General features: G+C 43.5%; 1 protein-coding gene across 1 annotated transcript in view; it reads left to right on the plus strand.

Moving 5' to 3' along the window:
* The window catches only part of SRSF7 (serine and arginine rich splicing factor 7), a gene marked incomplete in the record, with an annotated part of 475,568 nt that overhangs the window by 115,071 nt on the left and 335,497 nt on the right, over positions 1–25,000 (plus strand). Inside the window, 3 exon segments of the mRNA XM_044057513.1 lie at positions 1,374–1,553; positions 2,653–2,733; positions 12,689–12,766. Coding sequence (XP_043913448.1) covers positions 1,374–1,553; positions 2,653–2,733; positions 12,689–12,766 — 339 coding nt within the window.

Raw genomic sequence — 25,000 nt, forward strand, 5'->3', positions numbered from 1 at the left:
ATTTTGATTTGGAAATTATCAAGTTTTGTGCTTGCCTTTTCCATCCTAATTCACACATTCCTATCTTCTGTTCCCAGTTTTAATTTCTGACATATCACCCTGCACTGCATCTTTGACCTTCAGAGGATAGCACTGCTGTACTTTACATGCCATATTATCTGCAGTCATTCCAATTAACTATGTCAAATTTTGTGCTTTTCCAAACATTTTTCCCTGGTGTCAAACATTAGTGGTGGTCAAATTGTGGAACTACACTATATGTTTATGTCCATCTTTCAGTGTACTTACCCCCCCCCCAAACACACACACACAGCTTTTGGGGTGCACATCACTATCTTAGTACACCATCATAACACATTCTTCATGTACTAGTTTTATTAGCATTTACTTCAGCTAGATTGAATGGCTGAACTGAAAACCCTTGAGACCACTGAAGTCTTCTAATCTGGATCTGTGTATGTTACAGTGCCAAGTATATCCCTTGAAAGTGTTCCAAGTCCATCTTTAATCATTTCAGCAATCTAACAAATTTCCTTATGGTCAGCCCTTTTTGTGAGGAGGAAATAGCTTATGCATACCATAAATGCCCGAAGTAGGCCAAAATAATAGCTGCCACGATCAGGATCCTGTATATGTTGCTGACAGACTCTACTATAAAACATCTCTTGTACCATAAATGTTTAGTTGCACAATTGCAAAACCTGCAGATAACACTGAACTTAAGTACTCTCTTGCTGTCCCCCAACCTTGTATGTATCAACTCCATTGTTGCTTTACACTGGGGATGGAAGAAAGTAAACAAAACATCAAGCAGTCCACTTTTTTTTTGTTGCACAACCAAGAGTGTTATTGTAGTACTCTGAGGCAGTGAATGCTGAAAGGAGAGAAAATAGGTAGGTCTTAAAGCAAGTTTTCTATAAGTGGCTAGCTAGTAACATTTTGTTTGCTTTAGTGGAGCAAGTCCTGCAGTCCTAGCCAAAGGGTCTTTCCAAACAGAGCAGTCTACTTTATCTCACTGCCACCAGGTGGTGGTCAGTTCATATTTGATTGGCAATTCCCCTACCAACCCTTTAGTGTTGCAGGTCTGTGGAACATGTTGCATTGAGGACTTAATGCTCTATGAGTAGGGGGGAAGCTAGAAGAGTCTTCTTTCAGACATTGAGTCTACACTTATTGGGTCGAAGGGTATTTGTGGAAATAATTTTGCTAAACTGAGTCTGTCTTTAGTGCTTGTCTGCATATTCCTAATTTAAGTTGTATAGCATGAAAATCTGCTTATTATGGTGAATCAACCACAATAGTAATTTGAGGTGATTGAGGAACAACTTTAAGGAGGGATAGTAATAATTTTTTCCCAACAAATATATTTTTAGGTCAATATGTGGTTCCCGTGTTAGAGTTGAGTTGTCCACAGGAATGCCACGTCGTTCTCGTTATGAAAGACCACCTTCTCGTCGCCCATTTGATCCAAATGATCGATGCTATGATTGTGGGGAGAAAGGTCATTATGCATACGATTGTCATCGATATAGCCGGAGGAGGAGAAGTAGCAGGTATGAGAAATTTAACAGTAGTTTGTGTTTTCCCTTTCTTTTGGTGAATAATTGTAATTAATTCAGCAAATTGAGTCTTTACCCTTAATTAGTTTGTTTATTTTAACTGTAGGCCAGTGTGTAATTTATTGTTTTAATTTTTTTGTGTGACTGTTGCAACGATATTAATAACCCACCTGGTCAAAACCTTTCAGGTTTCTTCGTTTGATTCATTCGCCTTGATTCAGAATGTCACGAGTCTTAAGATTTCATGCTGAGGCGTTGAAAGATCCTCGTAGACCTTGAGGTGATCAGCATAAGAGGCCAGATCCCCTCGAGAGCCTTCTACACCTAGCTTCACCTTAAGATTCTTTAGAGGGCAGAAATAATGAGAGACGAGGTGATCGCCGTAACAAAGTAAATTTGGCTTTCATTTGGGCCCCCTTCGTATTAGAAAGAGGACCACCAGATTGACCACATTCCCTCCTAGAAAAATCTTCTTGCATCAATCAAGCCTTACCTTGGCTCATTTTGGCTGTCAGTTTGATCGTCGTTAGATTGAAGAAATCATCTAGATGCAGCGATCGGCTGATATACTCCTAGATCTGCTAGACCTTGGGCCAAAGAGGGGTCGACCTGCAGACTTGCAAGGTTTATTACAGTGTTTTTATATTTAACAAATGTACATCCTGCTGAGCACAGTTGTGATTAATTTTTTTTACAGCTCTGTTTTAGGTAGTAAAAATGCTCAAAGAGAAGTAATTGTAGGCCCCAAGTTTGTAGTCAAACTGACAGTTTAGTATGCATTTCAGTTTGTAAGCAATAAGACACAGAAGTGTTCTGGTCAGTTTGTGCTGCCAAGAAGTGCACTTACTGGCAGTTAATGTGTCCCTTAAGAGTTGCTCCAGTTTTAAAATGACCTGAAGCAAACAAGTTTACCCGTGTAACTATGGTGAATTAATACTGGTCATTTAAGATGTTCAGTAATTTGTTGGCTTTGTTTATTCATAACAGGTCTGTAAACATGTATATTTTTTAGGATTCATATTCCAGCAAAGGCAAATAAACATTTTTTTTTCTACTAATGCTGTTCTAATACTTGTGTGTTTACTTGTGGTAGGTCAAGATCTAGATCTCGGTCTCATTCAAGATCTAGGACAAGAAGGTATTCCCGATCACGCAGCCGAAGTCGTGGTAGGAGGCAAGTTAATCTTCACTATCTGTTTTTATTTCATTTTAGTTATGAAAAATGAATGACATAAACAGATGGAATTTGTGTTGCCACTCTTCTATTTTTAGTATAAGTGAAAGTGAAATTGGATAGCTGGAACGCAAGGTAGCTGCTTATGCTAGTAGCCCACACTAGTGGACTGTGAAGACATTGACTATTACACACAAATATGCTTTATAGCAGATAACATGTAATGCTTGGTAAATGTTTATCTTCTAAGTAAAGTAGTTGCAGGAGTAGTGCTTGTCTGTATGAGCCTGTATAGGAAACTTGTACAGCAAATTGCATTACAACTGTACCACCTGGATCTGGTGTTTTGAATATTAATTTAAATGGTGGGTGCATACTTAAGTGCAACTTAATTTTGAAAGCTAAAAGCATAGTTGCTAGTCTATCAAGTCTCTGTTGTGCTTAAGATGTTCATCGTGCATACAGCTGCAGTCATAACAGATGGGTTATCCTGCCGTCAGGCGGGTCCTCGGTCGGCCAAATTCCAAAGTCTAGGTCCGGCGTCGGATGTCATCACTTCTTCCCTGACGTCAGTGTGGCAGAGGTATAAAAGAACCAGCCTACGCCATTTTCTTCAGTCTTTCTTCCCGCACGGTGCCTGAAGCAGAAGCAGTTCGCAAGTGCCGGTCGGCCAGCTCCTGAGATTACGAATATTTTTCAACCGAAGACTTCTTAAAAGCTAAGTACCCCGTTGGGGAAACTTCTTGCCTCAAACCGATGAATTCCATTCCCTGCTTAGGCCCAGACCACGACGTCTCGGCCTGTCGTTTTTGTGCTACATTCAACAGATGCACTATTAAGCGTCGGGCGGAGTTCGCCCAACACTATTTTGGCAAAAAGTTTAATTACATTATGTCGTCGGATACTCCGACTCCAGTTTTGAGTAAAAGACGCAAAGATAAGGACCGACATACGAGGTCCGCAACTTCTATTGACACCACGCTAAAGCCGAATACGGGTGCTCCGGTTCTCAGCGAGGCACCTACGCAGCCCCGGACTACCGATGACACTTCATTAGCGCTGTCTTCTGTGCCCGAGGTCGCAGGCTCTTCGGCCCACACCCCGACTGCAGATAGCGAAGCCACTCTTGGTGGGGCAACTCAGAGTTTAGACAGGCCTGCCACCTCTCAAGGTGTCTTCAGGCCTTCTTCATCTTTTTCCATTAAGGCTTTCACTAAATCTAAAGCAGCCATGCATACTAAAAGACAAGCTCCACAGGGCCCCTCTCAAGGCCGCATGCCTAAAAAGCAGATGCTCAAAATGGCTGAGGATTTGATTACTCTTATCAGGGGTTCTCAACCCCCCTCGGACAAAAGACCCAGAGTGGAGGAAGAATACCCTTCCTCGGACCAGGCCTCCATTACTTCAGAACATTCTGAGGACCAGGAACATTCATACTCCCCTTTTGAAGATTCTGATGCAGAGGAGTCCATTCCCCTCTGTCTCCCACCCTGAGGATTACTCTTTTGGGGAAACAAGGAAAAGATCACAGTAAGCTGCCTGTCAGGCGCTAGAATCCGCCACATAACACAAGCACTCAGGTCACTCCACAGCAGGTCACTCCACAGCAAGTACAAGTATGACTCTGTCATTGTCCATGCCAGTGTGAACGATCTGTGACGTACCTCCCTGGACTACATGAAAAGACATAGAGGAGCTCTCAGATTATGTAGCCCAGGCCGGTATGACCCTGACCCTGAGCAGTATCCTACCCTCACCAAGAATGATGCCACAATACAGAGACAAAATGATCAGCTTTAATAATTGGCTTAATTACTGGTGTCATTCTAAGGGGATCCAATGTCTGTCTGCCTGGGATGACATGCTTGACAAGCCACGCTGCTTAAGGGACGGCTTGCACCTGTCACCCTGGGCTTCGGATATTGGCAAAGGCTCTTGCCACCCCATAGTGCCTTTTAGGCAAGGCTCAAATGATAAACCTACCCCTAGAAAACAAAAATGGAGAAAAACTAAGGGTAATACTGCTCAATGCCAGAAGTCTAAACCTCAAGATGCACGCCCTCGAAGCCCTCCTCAGTATGGAGAAACATCGATGTCTGTGCTGTGACTGAAACCTGGTTCAAGGCTCCTGAGAGCACCCCAGCACTATCAGGTTATACCTCATATCATGCGTTCGGCCCCAAAATCCGGACCAACCACAAAAGGAGGGAGTATCCATATTCATAAAGGATACCCACACCTCCAGGTTAGTGGCATCGCCTGAAGCATCGGAGACCATCCAGGTGCAATTAACCATAGGTAAAACTGCCCTACAGTTTGTAACATGCTACAGACCACCTTCTCAAACTCAGGAAACCCACATAGCCTTCCTGAAGACACTGGAGAGTATGAATGTCTCTCCAAACACCATCATATTGGGTGACTTCAACTACCCAAACATAGACTGGGAACATTACTCAAGCCCCAACACCCTAGCCCAAAGGTTCCTTGAGTTCATAAACTCAAATGCTATGGAACAACTAGTCACCATTCCCACAAGAGGAGAAAATGTACTAGACCTGATCATCACAAACATGGGGACAAAATGCTCCACACGAAGTATATCCCTCATTGGTGAGATCAGACCATAAATTAATCTCACTGGAGATCCACATCCGCCCCACCCCCAGCAAAAAAGACCACAGTGAAGAACTTCTCAAAAGCAAACTTCACACTTCTTAAGACTGGAGTGGTATCCTTCAAGGCCCCCGAGCCCAGTGGAAACCACAACCCACGCTGCTGAAACCCTTACAAATGCCTTCTACGAGCACCTCCAGGAATGTATGGATCAAGCAATCCCTAATAAAATCAAGACCCTTTCCACCAAAGGCAGGCGCCCGGTCTGGTGGACTCCAGCCATAAGCAAACTCTACAACAAGAGGAGAAAGCTACTACATGACAGAGCAAAATCCCTAAAAGGGAAGGTATCTCTGATCAATACTAGCAAAAAACTACGATCACTCATAAAATCATCCAAGGCCAACTTTGAGAGAAAAATCGCTAATGACACAGACAATCATAAAGCCTTCTTTAGCTATGTTAGAAACCTGGGTGGAAACTCCCAGATATGCTCAGAATTGGTCCAAAATGATAAAAAAATCACTGAACCCACAGACATTGCCAACATACTGGCAGACAGGTTCAGTGCAAATTCTCCCTCCCTCCCCCAAAGGAGAAATATCTATCCCACCAGAGTCTAGCCTCCCAAACATCTCAGATGCCCAGGTGAGAGCTGCTCTCTCTAAAGCAAAAAACACAGCATTAATGGGACCGGACGGTGTCCCCGGCTGTATGCTACACGAACTCAATGAGGAACTAAACCCACACATAAGCCTGCTGTTTAATCTTAGCCTTACTACAGGATACGTACCCAAAGAATGGCGTACGGCAACTGTGGTCCCACTCCACAAAGGCAGTGCTTCTACGGACCCTGGAAATTACCGCCCCGTAAGCTTGACGAGCCTTGTCTGCAAAGCTATGGAGAGGTGCATAATGGAACTCATAAATAAAGACATTGGGGACCTACAGACACTGGATCCTACCCAATTTGGCTTTGTCAAGGGCAGATCCTGCCTCTTGAACTTGGTCGACTTTTTCGAAACAGTCACTAAGGCCATTGATGAGGGTAAGGCAGTTCACACAGCCTACCTTGACCTAGCAAAAGCGTTTGACGCAATACCCCACTCGGGCATCATAGAAAAGCTCACCAGCTTAGATGTAAACCCATATGTCACAAGATGGGTTGCAAACTGGCTCAAGGACAGAACACACAGGGTTAGAGTTGCTGGTGCCATGTCAGACTCTAAGCCGGTCACGAGCGGTGTCCCACAGGGCTCAGTCCTGGGCCCCCTCTTGTTCGGCATTTATTTTTCTGAAGTGCAGGCAAACATATGGGGATTGTGGCTGACAAAATTTGCAGATGACTGTAAACTGGGCACCATAATTGACACTCCATCAGACACAGACATCCTCCAGAAAGGTCTCATAGAAATGGATAACTGGTGCCAGAGCCATGGCCTTAAGCTAAATGCCAAAAAATGTATAGTCATACCCTTTGGGAAAAACAAGGTAACCCCTAATTACCACATAGGTGGTAATCCATTAAACACGGAAGAAGTTATCAGGGACCTGGGGACCCAAGTTGACAGTAACCTCTCTTTTGACACTCACATTGCCAAAGTGGTTAGGAAGACCTTCTACATTGCCCACCTGATCATGAAGGGATTCACATCCAGATCAGGAGAGGTCATTGTACCCCTGTACTCTTCACTTATCAGACCAATGATAGAGTACAACGCCCCATTCGGAATGTACCTTACCCGACACCTGCAGCAGTTGGAAAGACCCCAAAAGTTCCTCACCAAAAGGATAAAGGGGCTCAAACATATGTCATACGATGCCCGACTGAAGTAACTCCAGCTCTATTCAGTCGCATACCGTCTGCTCAGAGGTGATCTGTGCCTGACATACAAGGCCATGTCCAACCCGGAATTAATGGACATGCTCCACCTCAAAAATCCAAATCCACCAGAGCCACGAGAGCAAGAGACTTAAACCTCAACACGGATATAAATAGGACGTGCTGGAGGGACAGATTAATCACCCAGAGACTCCCTACACTATGGAACAGAATCCCAGTCCATGTGAGGCAGAGCCCCTCACTGACTCTGTTCAAGAGAAATCTTGACGAGTGGATGGGAGATCGTAGGTTTACCCCGGGAATCATCTCTGTATCACTGCTGGACAGAGGCACAGCAAACTAATGGGTATAGTATTCTCATCCTAAGGGGTGGTGAAAGCCACACACACTCTGGCTAGGCTTATAAATGCCCTAGGGCAGATAGCCTAGTATGAACCTATGAACCTTGCATACCTTGAGGGAACACTTCCACTGCGAAGGCCAAGAGTACTCAGACTCCAAGAAAAGGCTCAGGGATTTCCTCTTGCTCCCTCAGCACAGGCCTCTGGCTATCCCTCCTGTCTTAGACATACTAGATGATGTGTATTCAGACGCCAGCCTTTACCCAGATTCTTTACTTCCATCTCCAGTCAAGCCTGACAGGTATTACCGGGTTCCTGATTCACACCAATTCCTATACAAAAGCCATGCGGCTGACCCAGAAACTATTTCACAGGGTCCCAAGGGAATTAAGGCTTCCACTGCCAAAAATCCATTACCTTCAGAGAGAGAGATTCCAGAGCTTTAGAAAGGTGGGGGGAAAAGGTATACACCTCGGCCACCTTAACCATGAGGGCATTAAACTGTCAGTTCCATATGTTAAAGTATCAACAGTTTTTGTTATCTCAGTTGAAAAGCAAAATGTCACAACCTGAACAACCAGACTTGAAGGAGTTGCAGGATTTGTTGCATAGTGCAGAGCAAGTGGGTAAGCATACCTTGCAATGTGGTTTTGATGCTTTAGAGGCCTCATGTAGAGCTGCTGTTACAGGATCAGTCATATGTAGACATGCTTCGCTCAAAGAGCAAACCTTACCAGATCATGTCAAAGCTAAATTACTAGATGCACCTCTTCAAAAAGATGTATTGTTTGGTGTTAAAGCTGAGGAGGTATTAAAGAAAATGGAGGAAAAGGCAAAATCAATGCAAACAGTGAAAGATTTCCTACAGGTACAACCTCCACGTTTCAGTAGAAATTGGCCTTCAAAAAAAATTGGTCCTTTCCAGCCACGGACAGACCTCAGAGGTAGATACAGGCGCCCGAGGGGTAGAGGGCAGTCTCAAGGATCATTTAGAGGCAGACCATGGCAAGCACCTACACCAAGAGGTGGTGAGGATAGTTCACGGCCATTCAGAAAGCAGAACCAATGACTTTCCCCTTTGCATGCCAAGCAAGGCTCAAATGGCAGCACCTTTAGGTGGAAAACTGGCATTATTTTCGAAAAATTGGCATATTGTCACAAAAGACAAATGGATCCTGGACATTATAGACAGAGGCTACAGATTTCACTTTCACACCTTTGCAAAAATGAGAGGCATGCCAAACCTGCCACACAATCAAAGGGCAGAGGCACAAAAACAAATTTCAGATCTCATGGACATGAAAGCTATTCAAGAGGTACCTGCACAAGAACAGGGTCAAGGTTTTTATTCCAGACTATTCCTGGTACCAAGGAAGGGCAAAGATTGGAGACCTATTTTGGACCTGTCAATCCTAAACACATATTTACTCGTACCAAAATTCAAGATGCTCACATTACAGCAGCTTCTTCCCATGCTGGGCAAGGAGTCTTGGCTGGTAACATTGGACCTCAAGGAGGCATACCTGCATGTCCTAATCAGACAAGGTTGCAGAAGATACCTCAGATTTCTTGGAGGTTCAACCCATTATCAATTCTCTGCATTGCCCTTTGGCTTATCTACTGCGCCCAGTGTTCACGAAATGCCTGGCATCAGTAATTGCCTTCTGCAGACTTCAAGGGATACAAATATACCCATATTTGGACGACTGCCTGATCCAAGCGGACAGCAAACACATACTTCTGAAACACCTGGCGTTTGTAATAATGTTGTTAAATTCTCTGGGATACACAGTCAACAAAAAGAAATCAAGACTAATACCCTCTCAAACAATAATTTTCCTGGGTGCCAACTTGAATACAAACACCCAGATGGGCCTACCTCACGCCAGAGAAACGAGGGCAACTAACTCAATACTTCAGAAAACTGGCAACCTTCACCAGGCTGACTGCAAGGAAAATCCTGCAGGCTCTGGGATTCATGGCATCTTGCATCCTGCTAATCCCATGTGCAAAGCTGCATATAAACTTCAGTGGTATTTAAAAAACGTATGGTCTCAACACAGCCACAGTTTGGAAACCATTATACCACTAATTCCATGTCTTTAAAAGGAATTTCTGTGGTGGGCTCAAGCATGCCAAAGAAACATAGGTCTCCCATTCTGCAAGCCTCAAGCAAATCAAGTCATCACAACAGATGCCTCGGACTACGCATGGGGGGGCACACATGACAGATCGGTGCATTCAGGCAAATGGTCACAAAAAGAAAAGCACCTACATATCAATCAAAAGGAAATGCTAACAGTAATAAATGCTATTATGGCTTTCAAAGACCTACTGCATCCAGGCCAGCTATTGATGAGGACAGACAACACCACAGTGATGTGGTACATAAGCAAACAGGGAGGAACCCATTCATATCCCCTGTGCAGGCTAGCCATGTCTCTTTGGAGCATGGCTCTGGCATTACAAATCCAACTTCAAGCACAATTCCTGCCAGGCAAGGAAAACACACTGGCAGACAACCTAAGCAGAAATATGACAGATCCACACGAATGGAAGTTTCATCCTCAAGTTTTTGCAAAGATAATTCAAGCATGGGGAAGACCAGACCTAGATCTCTTTGCTACTCACAAATTACCAGTTGACAAAATTCTGCTCAAGGACCTATCATCCACAGGCCTGGAAAGTGGATGCACTCTCTTTCAGTTGGACAACAATGACGCCTTTCCACCTCTTCCTCTGCTGCCCAAAGTTCTATTAAAAGCCAGAGCAGATGGACCAAAGATGATTCTCATTGCTCCAGACTGGCCAAGACAACACTGGTACCCACTCTTGAGGAGCCTGACGCATTCCCCACCATGGATCCTGCCTCTAATGCCTCTTCTGTTGACTCAGTACAACTTCAAAACTCTTCACAGTCAGCTGAAAACACTCAATCTAGCCGCATGGAGGATTCCTTCTCGCATCCTCTCTTAAGACAGTTCCTCAGAGGAGCTAAGAATATAAAACCTCCAAGGAAACAACCAGTACCTGCTTGGGACCTCAATTTCATTCTAGAAAAATTGACCCTGCCTCCATTTCAGCCAGCTGCTTCAACAGAACTACAATATTTGTCATGGAAAACAGCCTTCCTTCTGGCTATCACTTCAGCACGCAGGGTTTTGGAACTACAAGCCCTCATGGCTGTGCAGCCTTTCATCATTTTCCATCAGGACAGTGTTTCCTTACGAACCAACCCTTCCTTTATGCCAAAGGTAGTATCCAGGGTAGCCTTGAATCAGGCTATCCACTTACCTACCTTCTACCCTAATCCACAAAACAAAGGGGAGAGACTACTACATTCCTTGGACATTCACAGACAGCTTTGTTATTATTTGGACAGAACAAAGCCATTCAGAAAATCAGAGCAACTCTGTGTCCTATGCTGCAGGTGCTCAAGGGAAGGCTATTTCCAAACAGAAAATCTCAAAATGGATAGCCCACTGCATACGCTTTTGTTATTCTTTTCATGGTAAAATTGTACCTACAGGCATCAGATCTCACTCCACAAGGGCCACAGCTACCTCTACAGCTTTCCTCAGGGGGGTTCCTACCAAAGATATTTTGGAAGCAGCCACTTGGAGTTCTGTACATATTTTCTCCAAGCACGATCACCTACCGTTATACTCCAAATCTAGAGCGGGCTTTGCCACTGCAGTCTTGCAGGGTATCCTCGCTCCTCCTAGTTCCTCTTAGTGCCTGCCACCCCTTTTTTAGCTTTGGGATTCTACCCATCTGTTATGACTGCAGCTGTATGCACGATGAACATAGTACAGTTTTGTACCTACCATAAATGTAGATGTTAGAGTGCTAATACAGCTGCAGTCCAGGTTTCCCTCCCTCCTTCGCCTCTTGGGACAGCCCTAATGGCTAACACCTACTCATACAACCTGATTGGGGTATTCTTTTATGGTGTATTTGCTTGCAACTACTGTGTTTTGATTATATTGCATTGCATTATTACATAAATGTATGTTTTGCCTCCCTTCTGGGGGCACCTGACATCTGGGGCAAGAAAAACTGAAGAAAATGGCGTCGACTGGTTCTTTTATACCCCTGCCGTACTGACGTCAGGGAAGAAGCGACGACATCCGACGCCGAACCTAGACTTTGGAGTTCGGCCGACCGAGGACCTGCCTGACGGCAGGATAACCCATCTGTTATGACTGCAGCTGTATTAGCACGCGAACATCTACATTTATGGTAGGTACAAAACTATACTTTCTCCCCTTGAATCACATGTTTATTTTGTAACAAAGATGATTCGAGGAAATGAGATGAAAGTAGGGATCCTGCAACACATTTAAGCAGCACTACCACCCCATTTTCAGATGGGACATAAGCACTATGGTCTGTAGTATTGTGTATGAGCTCAAGTGGGCAGATGTACAGTAGGGGACAGTATTGGCAGTCCACATTTCCAGAAGTACTAAAGCCTGTTATTTTAAGGATGTGCTTGAAATCTTAAGAGGAAGCTGAACTAAATATTCTGTGGTCTTGCAGGAGTTATACTGAGACAGGGAGCAGTTTGTGAATGTGATAGTGACAGCCTCCTCTGTACTGGTTTTGAATCACCACACTGGTTCCTAAACCTGAGGCAAGAACTAAAAGTAAATTAGCGTGGTTGTTTGACTTTGCTGATTATTTTAACAGATTCATGTCTCTGACTGAGTTAAGTATGTATGTCTGAGTTTAGGAGGTTAGATGACTTTGCAGGTGGTTTTAACCCATTTGCAAGCATTTCAAAGCTTGGGCATGCTGTAGAGAGAGAAAATTTGTTTTACGATGATCTGTATATCCAGAAGTTAAGTCTTTGTTCTGAAAGTTGAGTTATCATTGAGGTTGTAGGATAAGGAATTTATAAAAAAAGCTTGGGGGGGGGGGTATTGGGTAGTAGAGTGAAACACTTAAAATTAGTTGAGCAGACCATTTTGTACCGGATGGGTTTTCACCTGTTGTCACTTTAATGCAGACGTGTGCTTTTGCCAGATGTTAGTGTTAAAACTTAGACATGTAAAGGACTGTACAGATTGTTGTGTACATTTTTATTTTAATATTTATGGTTCATTTGCATTACAAATGATTATCGATGCATTTTCACAATGGTATTTTGCAGGTCTAGATCACGTTCTCCACATAGGTCACGGTCAGTTTCTTCAAGGCGATCCAGGTCTGTGTCTGTTAAAAGATCAAGGTAGGTTTATACTAAGAGGAAAATGTTTAAAATTTTTGCTGTTACCACCTTAATGGAGAAATGATCGAGGTTCTAATGATGTAAGATTGGTAACCCTGTTTAATAGATTAGCTGTTGGAAATTTACTGCCGTACTAAGTTCCACTTTTTTTTAAAATCCATCAGTTTTCTGCTGCTCATACAGTTCACGTATTTGTCTTTACATGAGTTTATAGTAGTTTTCTTGTTCAGTGTTTGAGAAAGAGCAAGACATTCAAATGTCCGTCTGGCTGCAAGTCACTGGCAGATTGCAAGCACTGCCTGTGGCTTAAGGAAATGGCATGACATTGGGCACTGTTGTGTCTGCATTTTAACCCAAGTCTTCTTGGCAGAGTGGGATTTGGGATTTTGTCACTTCAGGGCTGTCTGGTGGGCATCAGTTTTCAGAGTTTATCTTGGCTTAAAAAAAAAAAAAAAAAACATAAGAAATGAGTGGTGAGTGCTTGCCATTGTCGTAGATGGCCTTGTGTTAGAACTTCTAGGTCATCCCTAGAAAGAATTCTGGTCATTGACTAAGTAGTTTGTGTATGACTCTTGGGATAGGTCGAGATGGCTGTTTAAAACTTTCTGTCCTTGGAAAAGAAACCAAATTTCTTGGCCCCTCTTTTCCGTAGTTCCAAAGAGGATGGACATCTGAAGAATGTTTGACATAATGAACTACTAGCACATCCGGGTCTGTCATGTGCATGGCAGCAGGGCTGGCCTTAGGGTAAATTGCTCCCTAGGCAAACGCCCTGTGGCCCCACTGTTTTCCAACACTATCTGTGTTACTTTTTTTTTCTTCTTCTCGCATTTTTAATTGTTCATCAGTTTTTCCTACATTTTGTTAGCACAACTTAATTCTCCAAGACTGGCAGTGTAGTAAATGAATTAAGCCATGAGAGTCTAATGCTAGTATTCCCCAGAAGTCATAAGACTCTAGATGTTCTGTGATGTGTTTTACACCTTTCATCTAGTGATGGTCTCTACAAAAGTCATGATTAAGGAAAGAAATGCAACTCTTATTCATTCACTTTGATTTTTTGTGCATCCTCTCAAACACAACTTAACTAAATAGGACTGCCCTTAACTATGGCGGAAATAAAGTTAATCTGGAGTGTCCCCAAAAAGTGATGGGGTTATGCATTTTCTGAGATGCATTTTGGAGTTTTTTCCCCCAACCTTCTGATCCATTGTTGGCCTGAACAGAAATAATAAAGGAAAGAAATTCAGTCTTAGGTTTTTCTTTCAATGAAGAAATAATTTGTGTACAAGGTTTGATTTTCAAAACAGCAGTTTGCAATATTCTGAGAAGAGAGAAATGCTTTCAAGGATGTGTAAATCATGTTTGTGAATAGTGCATGCCTCCCCCAAAAATAAAGTAACCTTGTGTGTGTGTGTGTGTGTGTGTGTGTGTGTGTGTGTGTGTGTGTGTGTGTGTGTGTGTGTGTGTGTGTGCGTGTGTGTATCCCTCTGACTTTAGATTAGGATGGAAGTGAAGACACAAATGGACATAGTCCTATATTTAAATTGTCTGCTGTCATACAAAGATATACAGCATGCCTTCTTACCCCTACTCCCTAAAGACAGTGACCTTCTGCCCCCCCCCCCCCAATATCAGAATGTGATGACTGAAAAAAACGTGTTTGAGTACAGTAAGATATTTCACACTGTTGCTATCGGGCAGGTATAAACAGCATGCCTTTTTTCCACCACTTCCACAAGATAGACACCTGAATATGCTTCCATTGTTTGATTCTGAAGAAGGTGAGAACTGTGATCACGCTAATGTGTTTTGACTTGTTGCTCCTAAACACTTCATTAAAAGAGAACTGCACCCACAGACTCAAACAAAAATGTTTATTTCATCATGGTTTGGTGTTTCCTACATTTTAACACCACTCTGGGACTATTTACAGGTTTTTAAATATTTTTATACGTAATTTCTGAGTCTGACCACATGGGATCTGGTGTCTTGAAGTAATTCTGATTTGTTTAGTCTGCTTCTAAGTATCCCAAAATGCAGTGCTTGTCTGTAAAAAGTTACATCACTCAGGCTTTTTTCCTAAAGCTCCTGTCACTGCATTGATTTTACATGCATACACTGCTGTCTTTCAGTCAGTTTTAAGTAACACTTCATGCTGTTCAGTGACTACTTAAAACACAAACAGTGCAAATGCCACAGAACAGACTTTCAAAGTGCTTTTTAATGTTGCATCTCTTTAGAATGGCTAAACTGCATTTTTGGTGAAGCCTGAATTGTACTACTTTGACTTATCTCCCATCCCCCTTCACACCTGACTTCCTAGCTGTAAAAGTGCTAAGGGTAATTTAAGTTGTTACCTGCTGTGATTGACAACTCACAGCAAGAGGCTTGACTCTTGTACTGTTTCCTTGTTCTAACCTTTACTTTCTGTATGTGCAGGGGAAGGACCAGGGAGCTGTGACATAACAGCATGGGTGGGTTTTTAGGACAATCATGGTGATGTCGGCTTGGGGAGGCAACTGGCCAGAAAACTACCTGTATTCAGTGGCCTTGACATCAATGAATTGGAGACTGCAGCAAGGGAAGAATAAAAGTTTTTTGAAAGTGAAACCAACACAAAACAGTAAGGTACTGTTCTAGTGGAAAGAAACAAGTCAATTTAACATATTTGAATGCTGTGTTGTGTATTCATAGCAAGGACAATAAATAGGGAGAAAAAAAGACCGAGAAGTTGAGCATTTAATAATCGAATCCCACTGTTGTGCACACCTCTGAGGTTTGTGAGGAAAGTTAAACAAATAATGACCATACTGTCCCACACCTCAACATTAGATATACCTACCTTCTCTGCACATCTCTGAGATTTCTGAGGAAAAGTGAAGAAGTAATTGCCACTCTAGCTTCAACAAGCCACACAAGCTGTACTGACTTTCTATGCACACCTTCAAGGTTTGATTGTGATGAAAATTGTTTGTATTAGACCACATTGGTCCCCAGCATGCCACACAAGCTACAGCAACCTTCTGTTCACACCTTTCGGCAAAGCAGGATTTAAAATGGATAAATTACTAAGCCTGTGCCAAATTCCATTTTATATGGCTTGAATTGTGGCGGCCACCAAGCCCCAGAAGGTCTGAGGGTCTGGATGTTCTGTAATGCATTTTATGCTTTGTTTTTAAAAAATGACTTTTACTGCTAGCCAGAAGAGTTTATTTTGTGTCTGGCAGTACTATGCAAATCCACAGATAAATATCTGTGACATTTATGCACACAAACTTGCTAAAACTAACACTGAGAAGCCAGGTCTGTCACAAGATGCATAAATACATGGGCAACCTGCACATTACCCTACAGGCAATTTTGATGAACACCAGTTTGGCTAGGGCATGTCTTTTGGGTATTGGAGGTAACTAGAGTACATGATTATACCTGTATAGAAACAAGGGCATGCAGATTCCTTGCAAAAGAAGACATAGCATTGAAATCGACCAGAGCCAAGTGCGTATGATGACAGTGCTACCCGGTGTGCCAATGAGCAGTTGCTTTCAGCTACCCGGTGTGCCAATGAGCAGTTGCTTTCACACACATTCTTCTCCTGCTAGACCACCAGTGACAACTCATTATCATGTGCATGTTTTTTTGCGATGGACAGTGAACAAAATTGTGTCTGACCTGTTGCTCTTAAGTACACCATAGCCCCACCCTAGCATTTGTGCACACACCCTTAAGCCATAGCAATGCTGGTTTTGCATTGATTTCAGTAAAAACATTGTGTGGCATTGCTACTGCCATGCCATATCAGTGACTGCTATTAAACAGTGACCAAACAACAGTGGCAAGTCACTTTTGTCTGTAGCCAGCCTCCATATCACTCAGTTAAAGCCACTCAGATGTCCAGCTGTGGAAATAAGTGCATGCTTAAATACATACATATATGAATAAATAATGTACTTCAAATGTGGTTGGTAGAAACGCATAGTAATCACAGTAAAGCATTCATCTTACGTAAAATGCAAGCTAAGCTTGCAAAGTCAGATTAGTGGTGGTTTAAAATGAACAAATGACAAGACAGTTACTTTAATTCACAGACAGCCCCCTGCCTCCACCCAGCAATTATAATCACTTCTGTGTATATATCAGATGGCTGATTGTAATAAAGTGATGAGCATAGAAGTCATAGAAAATGCAAGGCAGCTGCCTTGTCAGTACCCACCCTCAGAATTTACCTCGCTTTCTCAAGGAGAGGTAGGCCGGTTATGCCAGAGATGAATTTTTAAATACCCATCCAGTTGTTTTAATTATTTTTTTAATGGAAGGTAATGTGCCACATTGCTTGATCTCTTGTGGAGGTTTGTTCCCAAGAAGGGATAACGTTGCATGACTAATCTCTCTCTCTCTCTCCTCATTGATTTGTTTGTTTGCTAAAGCTGATTCAGATTTCTGGTCCCAGTGTTCAGTGGACTGACTGGTTTGTGAAGAGTGTAAGCTAACTGTGCACAACCAGGGCGTGAAAGGTTCTTTTTCACCCTAGTTTTTGATCAATGTTTTGTAACTGTGGTTAAGAAATCCTTTTTATTCGGCACAGCTGATATCTCTTGCTCCAAAGAAGTCCCCATGCCTCCACACCGATCAGGCATATCATAGAATACAATGCCCTCTCTTTGGGATGAATAGTACTAGACATATTAGACAGTTGGAGAGACCCCAGAGATTCCTAACAAGAAAGGTCAAGTGCATAAAAGTCCTGAGCTACCAGGGGAGGCTCCGGGCTCTGTCCCTGTATTCAGTGCCCTGTAGACTCCTTTGGGGGCAATGTGTACCAAGCTTTTCATGCCATTAGGAACCTGGCCGTCCCAAGACCTGTTATTTCTGCCTGGAGAAGAGTACAGACTGTCAGGCTGAACAACTGGTGAGCCTCATAGGGATCACTGTGGAAGACATAGTCCTTGTTCCACGGAGTTGCTGCAGACAGCGCACCTGACTTCTGGACGGACTTTCCAGAAGTGTTTGCTTCTAGCATCCAAGTTAAAAGGAAAATAGCTGAACTTTCAGAAGCTGCATAATCAGAGACTGCTGGTGGAAAGCATGACACTGTAGCAATGTTGTTCGCTATGTGGAGGCCTGTGTCTATGGATTGTGGTGAGGAACATCATTCTGCCTACCCAGCCCAGCTGGAAGGGAGCAGACTTGACCCCTTTCGAGGCAGGTGTTACTATCTTTAGCTGTTGCAAATGCACAGGCCTCTCAGGAGAGTATTTTGAAGTCCAGGATTGGATACCATTTCCCGAATGCTTAAAAAGAGGCATCCACACTCCGAGATTTTGGTTCCTTCAGAATTAAAAGAAAGGGAGGATATTCCAATTGTGCTTGTTAACAACTCCCCAGAGTGGCCTCTTGGATAAATTCACAAGACCTGGCGTTCTGGATGGTAGTACCTGTGACTGGAGGATGTAGGCCCCATACCAGAATCACAGATGTCTTTGCTTCCTGTACCGTAATTTCACAGTTTGATTATAGGAGAGTTACAGAAGAATGCATATCAGCTTGGCAGAGGGCTAATCACCTTTCACTCCAAACTGTGGCTGGGTATTCGTCTGCACCCCAAAAAAAGAATCCCTCCCTCCATTTTTGAGGTTCACCTAGATTGGCTGTCAAAGAAGAGAACTCTGCATATACTTCATATCACCACCTTGGAGTAGGATACAGATGTCCATGAGACAGAGTAGGATACAGATGACCATAACACACTCCTTTGACTCTCGGGGCACACTTAATCTAATTATTGAAGAAAGAAGCAGTATTCAACATTTGGGAATGGAAGAGCCCTAACACTGGTGGTACTGCCACTCCTCTTGGCCCTTGAGTGTGTCCCTGATTTGGCACTCTTAAACCCTACCTGTCAGCTTTCTGTCCCAGTTTACCCACTACTCATCAACACACTGTTTCTTGTGTCACCATTCATCAAAAGATACCATTCAAAAATGAGTCTAAAAAGCAAAAAGCAAACCTTTTTACAGGAAGGCAAGCCCCTTGCATCTCTCATGTGGGAGGGGGAGACCACGAACATCCCTGTAAGTATGTACCAACTCCACATTTACATCACAGAGAAGAAGAGGGTGGGAAAATGCTGTACTGTCTCAGGTGCTACAACACTTTGAGGTGAAAGTCACAGCGACATTGTTTTTTAAAGTTAAACTCGCTGTCAGAAAAAACGGTGACAACTCATGCCTTCCACCCCTAAGGAATTCGATGGATACTTCAGGGTTCTAGAGGATTTTAAATACCATTAGAAAAACTCTGTAGTAGGCTCTTAAGTGGAGTTTTGGAAACAAGCAAGGAATCTAAACTAACATTTGGAAAGAATATGTTAACCTTTAATGAGGAGGGTTGGATCCTAGATAGAAAGACTGAGAGAAAATGTACAGTTCAGCCGCATCATTTCTGACTATAAATGGATGTAAAAGGTAATGAATCTTATCCAGATCACTTCGAAATTGTGTGCACATGCATGTAATGTAGTTGTGGTATAGTGGACATCTGCAACTGATCAGCGGCCTCTGAGACAATGCTGTGGAGGCACATATGAATCTGACTTCATCTCTTGTCCAGGGGTGTTAAAGACCAGCTGTGGCTGCACCTCTGAACAAAGATGTCTTGTTCAGCTCACTTTCACAGATCATTTTATATGACTGAAAGAGCAAGAGAAAATATGGGATACATTAAGTAGAAGTTTCATCTTCTGATTCTGAAGTACAACAGGAATTTTGCAAATATTCCTGCCCCTTTTGTAGAATGACCATCAGGACTGAGTAATTTATGTAGGGAAAAGGCTTTCATGAAGAAGCAAGCCTGACATGGCAGCAGAGGTTCTGGAGAAAGAGAACAATGCGAAGGGAAGGAAAGACTATTCCCTCCTGCCCAAGAAACCTCTGGGCAGTACTAAGTACTCCCTCATCCTCCCCACCTCCCACCCTTCCTTCCCTTGGTTGGATGACAGACTGAATCTTTTCAGGGATGCTTGTATTGTTCTTCGTGTTTCACTGTTGCAGTCATTACATTTCAGTAATCTGCTGGCAGGTTGCCCTCAGTCGGCCTGATTAACAAAGTCTTGGGTCCTGCATCAGTTGCTGTCCCTTCTTCCTTGATGTCAGGTCGTCAGGGGTATAAAACATGCAGCCGACGCCATTACATCAGTCTTTCTTGCCACACAGTGCCCGAAGCAGAAGCAGTTCGCAAGTGCCAGTCAGCAGACTCCTGAAATTTTCATTTTCGAGTTTCAGAACTGAAGTCTTAGACTAAAAGCCAAGTACCCTGTTGGGAAAACTTTTTCTTGCTCCTTACCGATATCAGTAAAAGTTAATAGTATTACTTGTGGGAAGCAAATGCCTCATAAAGATTTTCACTTGTACTGTATTCCTTGCCTAGGCCTTGACCACGACGTACCTTGCTGTCTGTTTCGTGCTTTATTTAATCAGCGCACTATCTGTCGTCGATACATTTTTGCTTCTAAATATTTCGGTTCTCGGTTTAATTATCCAGAAATTGTCGGATAGCCATCCGACTACCGAAAAACGCAAAGAAAAAGATAGAGACAGGCCGTTGAGGTCCAAAACTGCTGACACCGCTTCTCCTAAGCCAGTCGCCAGTTCGCGGTCCTCGGTTAGACGCTTTCGCAGTCCCTGATACCCGCTACTTCTGATTTGCAGGCCTCTACCGAGACCCATTCGAAGTCAGGTATGCAGCAAGATGTTTCACATATGGAACCCGCAGATGTCTCTACCTTGGGTGGGTCCGGAGCTGGTGAGCAGGCACCGGCATCTGAGGGTGTATTCAGGCCTACAGACTTGCATATTGAACCTACTCCAACTTCAATACTAAGGCCTAAATCTCGATCTATGTCTAAAAAACCAACGCCCAGGCCACATGTTCAGGCGCCTTTGCCTAAAAAAACAAATGATCAAAATGGCTGAAGATTTAATTACTCTACTCAAGGGTAGTCAAACCCCCCCCCCCCTCTCCAAGAGGCCTAGGATTGAACTTGACTATGATTCTTCTGAACAGGACTCTGTTTCTTCTGACTCTTCTAATGATCTGGATTTGTCCATACCTACTTATGAGGACTCTGATGCAGAGGATTCCATTCCCTCTGCTTCTCCACCTGAGGATTTCTCTTTTGGGGAAACTTTACATACCTTAAGGGAGCATTTCCACTGGGAAAGTCAGGGTTTCTCTGAATCCAAAAAGAGGCTTAGGGATTTCCTCCTTCTTCCTCAGCATAGGCCTTTGGCTATACCTCCTGTACTCGACATTGTCAATGTGTTTTCGGAATCCAGTATGGACCCTGATTCCTTGCCTCCAGCCCCTAGCAAACCAGACAGGTACTACAGGGTTCCTGCATCCCACAAATTCCTTTTCAAAAATCCTGTTGCAGACCCTGAAACCATTTCTCAGGGCCCCAAGGGCATTAGGGCTTCTACTGCTAAAAATCCTACCCCTTCTGATAGAGACTCCAGGGCGTTGGATAGATGGGGTAAAAAGGTTTATACTTCTGCAACTTTAGCAATCAGGGCTTTAAACTGTCAATTCCATATGCTAAAATATCAACAGCATATCATGGGACTGCTTAAACAGAAAATGATGTTGATTTCTGACTGTGTGGAGAGTAAAGATTTACAGGACTTATTGCATTCAGCTGAACAAGTTGGCAAACATACTTTGCAATGTGGTTTTGATTCTTTAGAGGCCTCTTGCAGGGCTGCTATTACTGGGTCTGTGCTTAGAAGGCATGCTTGGCTTAAGGAGCAGTCTCTGCCTGATCATGTTAAAGCAAAACTTTTGGATGCTCCTTTACAGCAGGACCGCCTGTTTGGCAATAAGGCTGAAGACATTCTAAAAATGATGGAAGATAAAGCTAAATCTTTGCAAACTGTGAAAGATTTCTTACAAGTACAACCTCCTAGATTTAGTAGGCACTGGCCTACTAAGAACAGGTCCTTTCCAGCTCTATCCAGAACCACTCCAGCCAAACCTAGACATTCCAAAAGCACCAGGTTTCAGTCCCAAGGGACTTTCAGAACTAAGCAATGGGGTGCTTCCACTTCCAAATCTGGAAACAACAAGGCTCCACCCTATGGTAAACAGTCTCAATGACTTCCCGTTAAAATTACCAAGCACTTACCACTTAGCCTCCCCTTGGGGGGGGGGGGGACTGACTCTTCATTCCAGAAACTGGGAACTTATAACCCAGGACAAATGGGTGTTAAATATAGTGTCCCAAGGATACAGATTTCATTTCCACACGCTGCCATCCCCAAACGGGTGGCCAGACCTGCCCGCGAATCAGGGGGCAGAGGCTCAGAAACAAGTACTTTCCCTCCTAAACATGGGGGCTATTCAACTAGTTCCAGAAGAGGAAAGGGGACAAGATTTGTATTCCAGACTTTTCCTGGTACCCAGAAAAGACAAATTATGATGTCCAATTCTGGACCTGTCTGCTGTAAACACCTTTCTGGACATTCTAAAATTCAAGATGCTGACTCTTCACCACTTACTTCCTATGCTAGGCAAGGATGCCTGGTTGGCAACTCTAGATTTAAAAGAGGCTTACCTGCATATCCCAATCAGGGAATCTTGCAGAAGGTACCTACGCTTCAAAGCAGGCTGCATGCATTATCGGTTCTCTGCACTGCCCTTTGGCTTGTCTACTGCGCCCAGGGTATTCACAAAGTGCCTGGCTCCAGTAATTGCATTTTGCAGGCAAAGAAATATTCAGATATATCCATACCTGGACGATTGTCTAATTCAGGCAGAAAACCAGGCCATTCTTCTAAAACATCTGGCGTTTGTAAAAAGAGTACTAACTTAAGTACACCATAAAACTAAAAGAAATCACAACTGGTACTCACTCAAAAAATTAGGGTGCAAGCTTGAATACAACTGCCCAGATAGCTTTCCTTACGCCAGAAAAGCAAATTCATTTGGTGACTTGCTTCAAACGGGTGGCCACAAAAACCCTGCTATCTGCAAGACAAATACTGCAAGCCTTGGGGTTCATGGCCTCCTGCATTCTTCTAATTCCATATGCAAGACTGCATATGAGGAAACTTCAGTGGTACTTTAAAAGGTTTATGGAGTCAACATTGTCACAGCCTGGAAACAATGATTCCTATCATCTCTTGCCTGCGCCTAGAGTTCCTATGGTGGACAGAGGCCTGCCACCAAAACAAGGGACTGCCATTCACACCACCCCCTGCCACCCAAACCCTAACTACAGATGCATCAGACTATGCAAGGGGGTCTCATCTGGCAGGGAAGTGCATTCAGGGCAAATGGAGCCCAAATCAAATGCTGCTTCATATCAATCCAAAAGAAATGATAGTTGTACAGAGTGCTCTGACAGCCTTCGAGGACTACCTTCATCCAGGACAATTACTGATAAAGACGAACAACATTACGGTTATGTGGTACATAAACAAGCAGGGGGGGTACACATTCCTAGCCCCTCTGCAGACTAGCCATGGCATTGTGGAACACAGCCTTAAGGTACCAAATACAACTACAAGCTCAATTCCTGCCAGGAAAGCTGAATGCTCTGGCAGACGAACTAAGCAGAAATCTCATGGACCCACACGAATGGAAACTGGAACCACGGATTTTCAACATGTTGATATGCAAATGGGGGAGCCCAGACATAGAACATTTTGCCTCACCCCAGAACTACCAGTTGGACAAATTCTGCACAAGAACTCCTCACAAAAAAACCTGGAAAGTGGATGCTCTGTCCTTCAGCTGGAAAAACCTTTCAGTCTATGCCTTTCCCCCTCTGCCTCTGCTCTCCAAAGCTGTACTAAAAGTCAAATAGGACAAACTAAAAATGATTTTGATTGCTCCAGACTGGCCCCGCCAGCACTGGTACCCACTCCTGCGCAGTGCGTCACACATTCCACCGTGGCACCTGCCTCAGACCCCTTCCTTACTGTCTCAGCAGGAGAACCAAATTCTGCACCCTCAGCTCCAAACATTGAATCTTGCAGCTTGGCTAATCGCTTAAATTCCCCCTAAGCATCCCTCAGCAAACCTGTGATGGATGTAATTTTGGAAGCGAGAAGACCTAGTACTAGAAAATCTTATGCTGACAAATGGAAAAGATTCTATGCCTGGAATCAATCTCAAGGGATGAGCACAGCACTGCCCAGTTTACCTCAGATTTTGCAGTACTTAACTGAGAAGCTTCACAAGGGCCTGTCTTTTTCTTCCATAAAAATCCATGCCTCTGCCATTTCAGCTCATTACAACACAGAACCCCCCCCCCTCTCATCCTCTTCTAAAGCAGTATCTGAGGGGCCAAAAACTTGAGACCACCCAGGAGAGCTCCAACCCCTGCCTGGGACCTTAACTTTGTATTGGAGAAACTTACTCTACCTCCTTTCGAGCCAGCTGCTACTGCAGACTTAAAATTTCTTTCCTGGAAAACAGCTGTCCTTTTAGCAATCACTTCAGCTAGAAGGATATCAATTACAGGCCCTTATGGCAGTGGAGCCTTTCATCATCTTTCAGGCGGACAGGGTGTCACTTAGGACCAATCCATCATTCATGTCCAAGGTGGTATCAGTGTGGCTCTTAATCAGTCCATTCATTTGCCAACTTTCTTTTCCAATCCACAGAACAAGGGGGAGCGGATTCTGTATTCATTGGATATACACAGACAACTTGGATTCTACTTGGATAGGACTAAATCTCCAAGAAGATCTGAACAACTGCTGGTAGCATTTGCTGCAGGGGCAGAGGGGAAGGCTATTTCAAAGCAAACCATTTCTAAATGGATAAGCCATTGTATTAATTTCTATTGTAAGCATCATGGAAAACCAGTCCCCCAGGGGATCAGATCTCATTCCACCGGGCTACATCTACTTCAGCAGCCTTTCTCAGAGGTGTTCCTACCAGGGATATTCTAGAAGCTGCTACCTGGAGTTCAGTTCATACTTTCATCAAGCATGATCACTTACCAATTTTCTCTAAATCCAGAGCTGGCTTTGCCGCTGCTGTTTTGCAGGGCCTTATAGCTGTTCCTAATGCTGTATAAATCCATCCTCCCAACCATAGCTTTGGGAATCTACCCAAATGTAGTGACTGCAACAGTGAATACACTCTAACATCTACATTTATGGTAAGTGTACACAATTGTACTTTCCCTCGGACATTCAACCAGGGAGGAAGTACCATTGTTTCACC

Source organism: Protopterus annectens, chromosome 1.part2 (assembly GCF_019279795.1).
Source record: "Protopterus annectens isolate FY-2018-M chromosome 1.part2, PAN1.0, whole genome shotgun sequence".
Lineage (NCBI taxonomy): Eukaryota > Metazoa > Chordata > Ceratodontiformes > Protopteridae > Protopterus > Protopterus annectens.